At 48.7% G+C, this 11,774-nt stretch overlaps 1 protein-coding gene across 1 annotated transcript; it reads right to left on the bottom strand.

Annotated features, from left to right (window-relative positions):
- Positions 1-831: 831 nt before the first annotated feature.
- LOC124680955 (adipocyte plasma membrane-associated protein-like) lies at positions 832-2,393 on the bottom strand. The gene is made up of 6 exons (XM_047215969.1): positions 2,250-2,393; positions 1,946-2,164; positions 1,753-1,820; positions 1,437-1,673; positions 1,219-1,351; positions 832-1,117 (listed from the first exon to the last, which is right to left on the bottom strand). The coding sequence occupies exons 1-6, from the start codon at positions 2,391-2,393 to the stop codon at positions 836-838; spliced, it is 1,083 nt and encodes a 360-aa protein (XP_047071925.1). The 3' UTR covers positions 832-835.
- Positions 2,394-11,774: the final 9,381 nt, after the last annotated feature.

Below are 11,774 nucleotides of genomic sequence, written 5' to 3'. Positions count from 1 at the left end.
CAAAGAGAAAGGAAACTAATTCTGTAGAAGCATGGCAAAAACCACAGCCAGGCTGGGCTAAGATAAATACTGACGCAAGTTTTTGTCTCAATAATGCTACAGGTGCTTGGGGAGCGGTACTCAGGAATTCTACAGGAGATGTTCTGCTGTCAGCTTGGGGACCCCTGTCTCATTGCGCAAGCGCCACTGAAGCAGAAGCAAGTGCTATGCTGAACGGCCTGAAAGCTATTATACCCATTTATTTTGGACCTTTACAGGTTGAAAGTGACAGCGCAATTCTGGTAAATGAACTAAGAGATGCTGCACCAAGCAAATCTATCATTGCTGGAACTGTACGAGATATAAAGAATATTTTGATGTCTATGCCTGATGCCCTTGTATTAAAGATAAACAGAGATGGGAACAAAGTGGCGGACATGCTAGCTAGTCTAGGCTGTAGAGAGTCGTGTGAGTGTGTTTTGATTGGTTCCGCTCCTTCATGCCTGATGGAGCTGATCAATTTTGACTGTAACCAAAACCTTATTTCTTGAAATATATGCATGAGTTTCAAAAAAAAAAATTCTTAAGAGTTTCACCTTATGATGTTTTTCTTGTGTTTGTTTTTGCTCAGACTTCGTGTACAATGCGTTTTCCATTTTAGGTTGTATGCATCTTTTAATGGGTAGACCGGATGTGAACTCTTATATGCTGTAGTGTTTTAATGCAACTTTGAGTTAATAAACCTATCTTAATTAATTGAAAATTGCCCATTAACTTTACTATTTGTATGGCAAGGGCAGTGGATTATTACACACCATAAGTCCATAATTTAATTAATCATAGATGTGTACGACTCCTACACATGTGGCACCTTATCGAGAGATATCTTGCCTACAAAGTTGGTCGAGAGGCTTCCGAAAAAGAGGTTCCCGTCATACTCAGTCACTGAAGTGATGAAGTTGATGACCTTCCCTTTCGAGTCATCAAGCACCCGGATGATCTCTCCACTCTCCGACACCTGCGCCACCATTGCTCCTTTCCCTGTCTCCTTGAGAACATCGAGAAGCGCCGGGAATGACGATGCGACTCTCTTGGTAAAGGTCCAGCGCGTTACCAAGTCTATCCATGGCGACCTCAGCTGCATTTTCAGCACCGTGAAATCTTAGACTTTTTTTCTAATGGTCATATATTGATATATCGATTATATCCAAACTGGTGTGGTGGAAGTAGGTGAAAAACCTGGATAAGGGCAATCCAGAAGGAGCCGTCGGGCGCTAGATGTATGTTATCCGGAGACCCTGGGAGGTTTGCGATGAAGGTTTCCGCCTGGCCAGACTTGTCCCCTTTCAGCCATAGCTTGGAGCATCTGAACCTGCACATCACAGAATTGCATTGTCACCTAGGTCATCAACGATGAGCCGGAGGATGTGAATATTAGGTAGCGCTTGTTCACGTACCTCCACGACTCGCAGACGATGATGAAGGTCTCGTCCCGCGACAAGGCAACGCCGTTGGCGAAGGCGAGGTTGTCAAGCACGACGGACACCTTGCCGGTGCCTGGGTCGTACTTGAGGAGGCGGCCGGTCGAGCTGGCCTCCATGAAGTCCAAGACCCACCGGTCGAAGCCGAACCTGGCGCTGCCGTCACTGAAGTAGATCGTGCCGTCGGATGCCTCAATGGCGGCGTCGGCAAACCTGACGATGGCAGAAGTCGGAGAAACGCTCGGTACAGATTCATGGAAAGTAGGTTCTTGCAGTTGAAGATGAATGTAACCTGATCGGGGAGCCTTCCACCGTCGAGGCAAGGATGGTCACGCGTCCCTCCTCAACTCTCAGTAACCCCTGAAAAAATCACACGGATGGAGAAACAGTTGATCGGTCCAGTCTGCGGATCGACATGGCACCAACACCACAAAAGAAATGATCTGGTCATCCGGCCGGCGCAGGCAACAGGCACCGGCACATACCTTGTAGGCGTCGCAGACGAGCATGCTGCCGTCGGCGGATGGCGCGATCCCGAGGAGGCCTGCGCCGCCGACGAACCGCCAGCGCTCCCACGTCCCGTTGGGTTGCATCCTCTGCAACCACCCGTCCCTCGTCGCGGTGTACAGCGTCCCGCCCGCCGCCGCATCCACGTACACGTCCTCCGGCCCGCTCAACTGCCCCTCCCCCAGCTTCTCCAGCCCCTACACGCGCGTGCTACCATGAGCGAAACATATGGCACGGCAAAATTGATCGGTGTACGAAAGAATACGTGGTAGAACCTATAACCTGAAGGAGGTTGTTTGGAGGGTAGGCGGCGGAGGGCGGCGTCGGCGACGGGACTGGTTGGATGGGGCAATTGAGCACCACATGGACCGCTAGCGACACGACCACGACCACCACTGCCGTGCCGAAGAGACCGCCCGGCGCCATGAGCGACGATCGACGGCGTCTGAACTGGCTGGAAGGCGAAGCAGCGGCGAGCGATGGACTGGTTGTAAGCGGGTCGATCGCCCCGGTTTAAGCAAACTTGTGGAGCTCTAGCTTGTGTATCTTTGAGACGTGAGCTGACCGGATCTGTTCCAGCTTGTCTCGCAGGCAGGCAGGCCACCATTGATCACGTCAAGAGCTGGCGCGGGTGGGACCACATAGCACCGATCGAGCGGTGAGCAGGCCCGTATGCGCGTAGCATGGGCGTCAGCGTTACCGGACTGGACTGGCGCGCTGGCTTTGGCTGCGTTGCTGCCTGGCTGGCCTTGTAGCTAGACAAGCTTGTTGCTATCTGCCGAGCCGTGGGGTGATTCATGTTCTTATATACTAGCAGGTCGCGCGCCTCCCGCCTCTGGGATCCTCTCTTCTGTTTGCTTGTGTTGTTGCTAGCAATCAAACTACTAATCTTTTCTGGAGATTTTCACTTCCATTCATACAAACATTACGAGTACAATGTCCTTGTGTTTTCTGTGAGCTTCTCACCTTATCCTCTGCTCCCATTTTTTTAGATAAAAAACATCATAATGCCCGATTTTAAATTAATAAAACCCTTAGGTTCACACAGATTTAAAACATGCTGCGGTATACAGCTTAGCCAACAAAGATAAGGAAACGACTACGATATCATGCATGAGGCAGCAGCCCCAACACACCAAACTGCAAATAGCAACAATAGCTGCTACATGGTCCTCTTCAGCTTGGAGTTCTTGGTCTCATGGCGGCGTAAAGCTCCCTCATCTTGTTTTTCATCCACACGAGGCCCTCCAGATCGCTTGGTTTTGCCGACGGTCCAAAGCTGTAGAAAAATAGCAGTTTTGAAAACAACACGTTAATCACTTTTTTCTCTATTGTGAGCTTATTGCGGATGTTCCATAAAGTCTAGGATTGAGCTAGGAAAAGGAACCACAGTAGTCTATGGGCCCTTCCCGATAGGCTAGAGAGTATGGCGTGGAATTGCAAAAAGTTTGCCAGGCACCAGTTGCAATCGAGAATTTGGCGCAAAGTGATCCAAGCAAACTTTGCAATAGAGCAGAAGAAGAATATGTGCCCCGCATCTTCAGTGGCACTGCAAAGCGCACAGCTCCCTGTGGCCGGCCCATGTCTAGTGGCGATTTGTTGGCTTGATGGCAGTCTTTCCAGAATGAGCTGCCAAGCAAAGATCTTGATCTTCAAAGGAACTCTGGCCTCCCACACGTCCTTATGGTAAGCCACAGACGCCCCTTGCGACAGCTTAGCATACAGGGATTGCACCGAAAAGGTGCCCGAGGTATTAAGGGGCCAACTGACCTTGTGTTTTCCGTTCCCATATGTAAAGTTCTCCAGAAACGTAACCAAGCGTGTCCATTGCATCATCTCGTCCTGATTGAGCGATCGACGGAAGCGGAGATTGAGCTCACCATCTCTAAAGACTGAGGCCACAGATTGAGTCGGGTTATCGGAAATATTGAAAAGGTTAGGGAACACCCCCTTGAGAGGACGATCCCTAGTCCACCAGTCAAACCAGAAACATGTTCGACGCCGGTCACCGATCATGTGTTTCGCCCCCAACTTGAAATAGTGTTTGATTTTGTGTAAGATTTTCCAGAATTGTGACCCACCTTGCCCGGTGCCCGTGAACAGGTCATCCGCATCTCTATACTTGCCCCGTGATGAGGACATCCCTACCTCACTACTACCTCCATCATTACAAGTTGAAGATGAACCTGCTGTGAAGCTCAAGTCCAATGAAGTTAGGATTGGACCTATTACAAGGGCTCGTGCGAAGCTACTTAAACAACAGGTGAACTTGTTCCTAAACGATACTTTGATTGATGAGAACTTTATACTGCCTAAGTGCTATTACTTATGTATGATCAGGTATGAAGAGGGAGCAAGCATCGCACGAGGAGGAGAGAAGCAGCTGGACATGGAGCTGGACAAGACAACCCATGGACGCGCAAGGGAGGAGCGGGAGGCATGCGCGAGGGAGGAAGAAGAAGTCCAGGACGGCCCAGCATCCGGTCAGACCGGCCGCCACGCCGGCGCGCCCGGTCACTGGCCCGGTCCAACCGGGCGACACGCCGGATCCCACCCGGCGCCAACCGGACGACACGCTGATGGCAACCGGACGGGGTACTGCAGAACACTTCCCGCGCCCGGTCAGCACCCGGTGCCAGGCCCGGTTTGAACCGGCCTGCCCGGTCCCAGGCCCGGTCGACCAGCCTCCAGACTGGCCGAGTCCAAGTCTGTCTCGACCAGATCTATTCTGGATTGGTTATTTTCGTATTTTTTCGACCTGAGGTCGTCCTGAACTCCTATATAAGTGCCCAGGACGCTCCCAAAGTTGCTTTAGACCACGTTTAAGATAAACCCTAGTTCATAGTTGTTTGCCTTGCAACTCTATTGAATCTCAACTCCATATTGCATCAATTTGGTGTTGAACCCCTGAAAAGTCTTGTGTGATCTGCTGTTCCATTGGGAATTAGAAGGTTGCAACTTACCGCTTCGTGGTCGGCGGCTACGTGCGCAAGTGTGTGGAGTTGCGAATATCTTGCGGGGTTGAGAGCTGTTGCATTGGCGACAGGGACCAATCGAGAGATCTCGTTGCGTCATACAAGTTATCATCCACTACATCGTCATGTTCATCCGCTGTGTTCATCCCATGATCATCATCACCACCGTTGCTTACTGAGAAGATCGGGCCACCCCTTATCAGCCCGGATGATCTTGGAGCATATAGTGTCTTCCTCTTGATAAAACTTCCAAATCCATTTGCTAAGTAACGCTATATTCATCTTTTTCAAGTTAAGGAGCCCTAATCCCCCTGTGGATTTCGGGCGACGCACTGCTGGCCAATTCACCATATGGTATTTGCGTTTCGTACCAGTCCCTTCCCGGAAGAACCTTGCCCGGGGTGAATCGAATCTAGCATGAATCCCGTCATGCAATAGAAAAAGTCCCATCGCGAAGATTGGGATATTGTCCAGGTAGGCATTGGAGAGGATAAGCCGTCCTTCCGAAGTGAGAAGCTTTCTCAGCCATGGTTTTATCCCTCCCGCCAGCTTTCTTACCAGAAACAAGCATTGTTCGAGGTGTATCTTCCTATTAGATATGGGAAGGCCGAGATACATAAAAGGAAATGTCACCCACTTACAGTTGAATTTATTCGCAACTCTTTGTTGTTCTTCCAGAGGTTGTCCCATCACAATTACTTCACTTTTGTGGTAGTTGATCTTTAAACCTGACACATCCTCGAAACACATAAGGAGAAATTTGAGATTGGAGATGTTGTCTTCCGAGTTCTGGATGAGGATTAGAGTGTCGTCGGCGTATTGTAGGTGAGAAATACCACCATGGATCAGATGTGGCACTATCCCCTGGATATGCCCTGCTGACCCTGCCGTAGATAAGATCCCTGAAAGTGCTTCTCCGTTGAAATTGAACAGAAGGGGGATAACGGATCCCCTTGCCGAACCCCTCTTTTGTTCCGAAAGTACGGTCCTATCACTCAGTTGATGGAGATAGTTGTCTGTCCCCCGGTTACTAGCTGGAGGATGCGATGTATGTATCCTTCTTCAAAACCTTTGCGTCGAAGGACTTCGACCAGGAAATCCCAGTTTACCCGGTCGTATGCCTTCTCAAAGTCTAACTTAAGATGGATCCCTCCTAGCTTTTTAATGCGTAATTCATGTACTATCTCAAGCAGAGCCAAGGGACCTTTCAGCAGATTCCTCCCCTTGATGAAAGTTGTTTGGTGCAAGCTGATTGTTTTGTGGGAAACGGGATCCAGACGATATGCAAAGGCCTTGGAGATGATCTTGAAAATCACATTGATAAGGGCTATTGGTCGGAATTGCGAGACCAAGTCCGCCCCGAGAACTTTCGAGATGAGGGTAAGGATCGCAAAATTTAGTCTATAGATGTCTATGCGCCCCAGCACAAAGTCATTAAGGTTGTGTAGAATGCCATGTTTGATATTGGGCCAGAAGCGTTTGAAGAACAACACCGGGAAACCATCCGGTCCAGGGGCTGTGTCAGATTTCATCTCCCTGATGATGGCATCTAACTCCGACTCCTAAAAGGTAACCATTAACATGGCGTTCTCTTCCTCGGAGACGCGGTGCTTGTTCAACCAAGTTGCAGGGGCCAAACCGCAATTCTGCGACCCAGCGGTTCTGAGAAGATCACGGTAGAAGTCATAGATCGCTTCTAGAATGGCATTGTCATCCGTGGTTGATGAGGACATCCCAACCAAACTACTACCTCCGTTATTACAAGATGAAGATGATGCTGTTGTGAAGCTCAATTCCAATGAAGTTAAGATTGGACCTATGACAAGAGCTCGTGCGAAGCTACTTAAACAACATGTGAACTTGTTCCTAAGTGATACTTTGATCGATGAGAACTTTATACTGCCTAAGTCCTTTTACTTATGTATGATCAGGTACGAAGATGGAGCAAGCATTGCACGAGGAGAAGAGGAGCAACTGGACGTGAAGCTGGACATGGAGCTGGACATGAAGGTGGACAAGAAGACATCCCAAGGACATGCGGGGAGGAGAGGGAGACATGTGCGAGGGAAGAAGACGATGCCCAGGCCGGCGTCAGGCCTGGTCCGACCGACCGCCACGCCGGACAGCCCGGTCCCACACCCGGTCCAACCGGACGCCACGCCGAGTCAGCCCGGCGCCGACCGGACCCTGGACCGGTGCACACCGGGCACCATCCAGGGGCTCTGGACCCCTAGTACGGTCACCACCCGGTGTCAGGTCCGGTTCCAACCGGCCTGCCCGGTCCCTGGCCCGGTCAACCGTCCCCCAGGCCGGTCGTGTCCGAGTCAGTCTCGACCAGATCCCGCTATGGGTCGGTTTTTAATGTATTTTCTTGACTCCTGGTCATCCTGAACCCCTATATAAGTGCCCAGGACGCCCCCAAATTAGGTTTAGACCACGTTTAAGATAAACCCTAGTTCATAGTTGATTGGTTTGCAACTCTATTGAATCTTTACACCAATCCGCATCGATTTGGTGTTTGCTACTGAAAGTCGTGTGTGATCTGTTGTTCCATGGGGAATTAGACGGTTGCAACTTACCGCTTCGTGGTCGGCGGCTACGTGCGCAAGTGTGTGGAGTTGTGAATATGTTGCAGGGTTGAGAGCTGTTGCATTGGCAATAGGGATCGATCGAGAGACTCGACAACGTCATACAAGTTATCATCCACTTCATGATTGTGTATCTCCACTGTGTTCATCGTGTGTTCATCACCACCACTATCGCTTACTGAGAAGATCGGGCAACCCCTTATCATCTTGGTATCAGATTTCAGCGTTTCCTCGGTAAGCCATCCACAATCCACCTCATAGTTGAGTTGTGAGTGTTTTTCTATCCAGAAAAAGCCAAAAGTATTAGGGTTAGGGTTTGCCATAGCCTTAGATTGCACTAATTTCGAGTTTTAGTTGCTTTTCGTAGTTGTTTTTGCGTATATTTTTCTTCCATCTAGTAGATTGTTAGGGTTTGTGTTTCGCTATCATCTAGTTTTCAGTTTTATTTCTCAGAGCCCACATAGCGTACAGTGTGCTTGTTCCCAACCATAGACACAGTCTTTCGATATACGTGACTAGGAACTTTCCGAAAAGAGACTAGTTTTACCGCTCGACGGGCTGCTCGTTAGGGTTTTGGTGCTTTGCAATTTCTGTTGGCCGTGTTATCAAGGAGTTGAGTGATAAAATCAAAAAACAAAAAATAGAAAAGTGAAAAGAAGAAAAAAGAGCTACATAGCTGCGTGTGATAAAATAAAAAAAAAGTGAAGTTCTAGTAAGATCAAGTGAAGGCCTAGTTTACTTTTCTGCACCTGTAGTTGAGCAATCTTGTGCCTGTTTTGTTGAGCTTTGCTAGCACCTCTCGAGTGCATTGCAACCTTTTCATCCATATAGTTGCATTGCCACATTTATCGCCTTGTGTGAGTATCATGGGTTGTCTGCGGTCAACGCTAGAGCTTGTTATTGGTGCAAATAGGTAGCCTACCTACAGCCCCACATATATCCTGCTTTGTTGTGTGATTGTTCTTATACCCTTGATATTCGCTTTGCTACATCTGTGCACTAGTTGTCACTACAAAGTGGTAAGCAATACTAATTCACTTTGGAGCGGTAAGACTACCTTTTCTTATCAGTTTTGAGTGAGTTGTGAGAGTACCACCATATTTATTTGTTTTAGTGCACTAATCTACTAACCATGTCTTCTAGTGATGAAAAAATTGTTAACCGGAAAACAAGGATGCAGTTGATGTTATGGCATGGAGGGAGTATGAAGCTCTTCGTAATGAGATGCGACGTGAATTCCGCGATCAGGACGAAGAACTTAAGGGGACCGTTCAGGAGGTCGCCAAGAAGCTGGATACTACTAATGAGACCGTCACTACAATGCAAGAACAAATGACAGATATTCAACGCAATATTCAAGCATTGACTCTAGCTATTGAGAATTTGACCCAACAACAACAGGAAGATGAAGATGATGAGCTTCAAGATGAAGCACGTGGTGTTGGTCGTGGTGCTGGACGTGGTAACCGTGGTCGTGGCTTTGTTGAACTCGGAGCTCGCCGTGTCCCTCCACAGCGGCAAGACGATGGTTTGGGTAAGCCAAAGTTCTCAATACAAAAATTTGAAGGAGGTGCTGATGTTGAAGAATACCTCACTTGGGAGCTTAAAATTGAGAAGTCATGGCGCCTACATGACTATACTGAAGATAGGAAGGTTAAGCTTGCTTCCTCAGAATTTGATGGCTATGCATTGCGTTGGTGGGATTGAGTTACATGTGCTCGTCGGGAAGGTAACGAATTGCCAGTTCTTACATGGCGCGATATGAAGGCCATTATGCAAGCTCGCTTCGTTACCACTAATTATTTGCGATCTATCTTTGATAAGTTGACCTTCGACAAGGTGTTAAGAATATTGATATTTATTTCATGGAGATGGAGATGCTTATGCAACGTGGTCATGTCCGTGAGTCACTTTAGATGACAATGCAATGTTTCCTACATGGTTTGAAGTATGATATCAAAGGCATTGTTAGTCATCATAGTTACACTACTATATATGAATGAGCTACTACATCATGCAAGAGAAGTTGAAGCACATTTAACTGAAGAAGCGCAAATCAAAGGTCGTGCTACAGGAGCTGGGCACTTCACGCCTCGGGCGTCACCATCTACGGCGCTGGAGCCATCTTCGCGCTCCGCATCTTTTCCTACTTCGTCTAGGAAGCCGGTCTCTAATGTGTCTAACACAAAGAAGTCCGAATCTACTGCAAGTACAAGTGGTTTTAGTATGTCTACTGCGCGCAACCGTGATATGAATTGTCATACATGTGGTGGCAAGGGTCACTTCAAGAGAGATTGTCCGAACCGCAAAGTGATGTTCATTAATGACAATGATGAGTATGAGACTGGAGATGATGCTGATCCGGATGCTCCAGAAGATGTTGATTATGACAGTGATGGTGTAGATGATTTTCCGTCTGAAGCTCGCACTATTATTGTGTCACAGCGTGCTCTCACTGTGCATCCAAGTGCATCTACTCAGCGCTGCAATTTGTTCCAAACAAAGGCACTAGTTGGTCCTGATAAAGCTTGCAAGGTCATTATTGATGGCGGGAGTTGTCGCAATCTAGCAAGCAAGGAGTTATGTGCCAAGCTGAAACTGAAGTATCTACCGCACCCGCATCCATACTATATTCAGTGGTTGAGTGACAATGGTGAGATGAAGGTAAACCACATGATGCGTGTTGATTTTGAGGTTGGACCGTATAAGGATTCCATTGATTTTGATGTGGTTCCTATGACGGTGTGTCACCTACGATTGGGTAGGCCATGGCTCTATGACCGTTCTGTGCAACACAATGGTTGCGCCATGACATCCCAACCAAACTACTACCTCCATCATTACAAGATGAAGATGATGCTGTTGTGAAGCTCAAGTCCAATGAAGTTAGGATTGGACCTATGACAAGAGCTCGTGAGAAGCTACTTAAACAACAAGTGAACTTGTTCCTAAGTGATACTTTGATCGATGAGAACTTTATACTGCCTATGTCCTTTTACTTATGTACGATCAGGTACGAAGATGGAGCAAGCGTCGCACGAGAAGAAGAGGAGCAACTGGATGTGAAGATGGACATGGAGCTGGACATGAAGCTGGACAAGAAAACATCCCAAGGACGCGCGAGGGAGGAGAGGGAGGCATGCGCGAGGGAAGAAGACGATGTCCAGGATGGTGTCAGGCCCGGTCTGACCGTCCGCCACGCCGGACGGCCCGGTCCCACGCCCGGTCCAACCGGACGCCACGCCGGGTCAGCCCGGCGCCGACCGGACCCTGGACTGGTGCACACCGGGCACCATCCATGGGCTCTAGAACCCTAGTCCGGTCACCACCCGGTGTCAGGTTCGGTTCCAACCGGCCTGCCCGGTCCCTGGCCCGATCGACCGGCCCCTAGGCCGGCCGTGTCCGAGTCAGTCTCGACCAGATCCCGATCTGGGTTGGTTTTTAATGTATTTTCTTGACCCCTGGTCGTCCTGAACCCCTATGTAAGTGTCCAGGACGCCCCCAAATTAGTTTTAGACCACGTTTAAGATAAACCCTAGTTCATAGTTGATTGCTTTGCAACTCAATTGAATCTTTACACCAATCCGCATCGATTTGGTGTATGCTACTGAAAGTCTTGTGTGATCTGTTGTTCCATTGGGAATTAGACGGTTGCAACTTACCGCTTCGTGGTCGGTGGCTACGTGCGCAAGTGTGTGGAGTTGCGAATATACTGCAGGGTTGAGAGCTGTTGCATTGGCAACACGGATCGATCGAGAGACTCGACAACGTCATACAAGTTATCATCCACTTCATCATTGTGTATCTCCGCTGTGTTCATCGTGTGCTCATCACCACCACCGTCGCTTACTGAGAAGATTGGGCAACCCCTTATCAGTGGTCAAACTAGTACGAATGTTTAGAGAAGATATTGTGCATTTTCCTCTGCGTCCATTGGCCACGGCATGGAAGTATGCAGTGTTAGTGTCCCCCTGGAGAGACCACTTGACTCGACCCCTATGTCGCCAATATTCCTCTTCCATGCGCACAATCTGGAGAAGCTGGTCCTCGAGTTAGTATCTTTGGGCCCATTCTTCTTCCTCATGGCCAGTGGAGTCCGCTCTCACGTCTAGCTGGATGATCTGGGCCAACAAATTTTCATTTTCTCTTTTATTTGCCAAACCCAAGTTGCGGGACCATCCACGGAGATGTTGGCGAATGCCCCCGGACATAAATTGACACCAGTCAATAATGTCTCTACCTCA

Source organism: Lolium rigidum, unplaced genomic scaffold (genome assembly GCF_022539505.1).
Source record: "Lolium rigidum isolate FL_2022 unplaced genomic scaffold, APGP_CSIRO_Lrig_0.1 contig_31602_1, whole genome shotgun sequence".
NCBI classification, from domain to species: domain Eukaryota; kingdom Viridiplantae; phylum Streptophyta; class Magnoliopsida; order Poales; family Poaceae; genus Lolium; species Lolium rigidum.
The sequence above is the reverse complement of the archived record's forward strand: the minus strand, read 5'-3'. Positions and strand labels throughout refer to the sequence as shown.

What these genes read in the sequence shown, in the direction of transcription:
- LOC124680955 (XM_047215969.1), bottom strand. Translation starts at nt 2,393, where the DNA reads ATGGCGCCGGGCGGTCTCTTCGGCACGGCAGTGGTGGTCGTGGTCGTG. An exon ending in GTGGAAGGCTCCCCGATCAG is followed by an intron (nt 1,674 to 1,752) that starts GTTACATTCATC and finishes TGCCATCGTCAG; the next exon opens with GTTTGCCGACGCCGCCATTG. An exon ending in ATCGTCTGCGAGTCGTGGAG is followed by an intron (nt 1,352 to 1,436) that starts GTACGTGAACAA and finishes TGTGATGTGCAG; the next exon opens with GTTCAGATGCTCCAAGCTAT.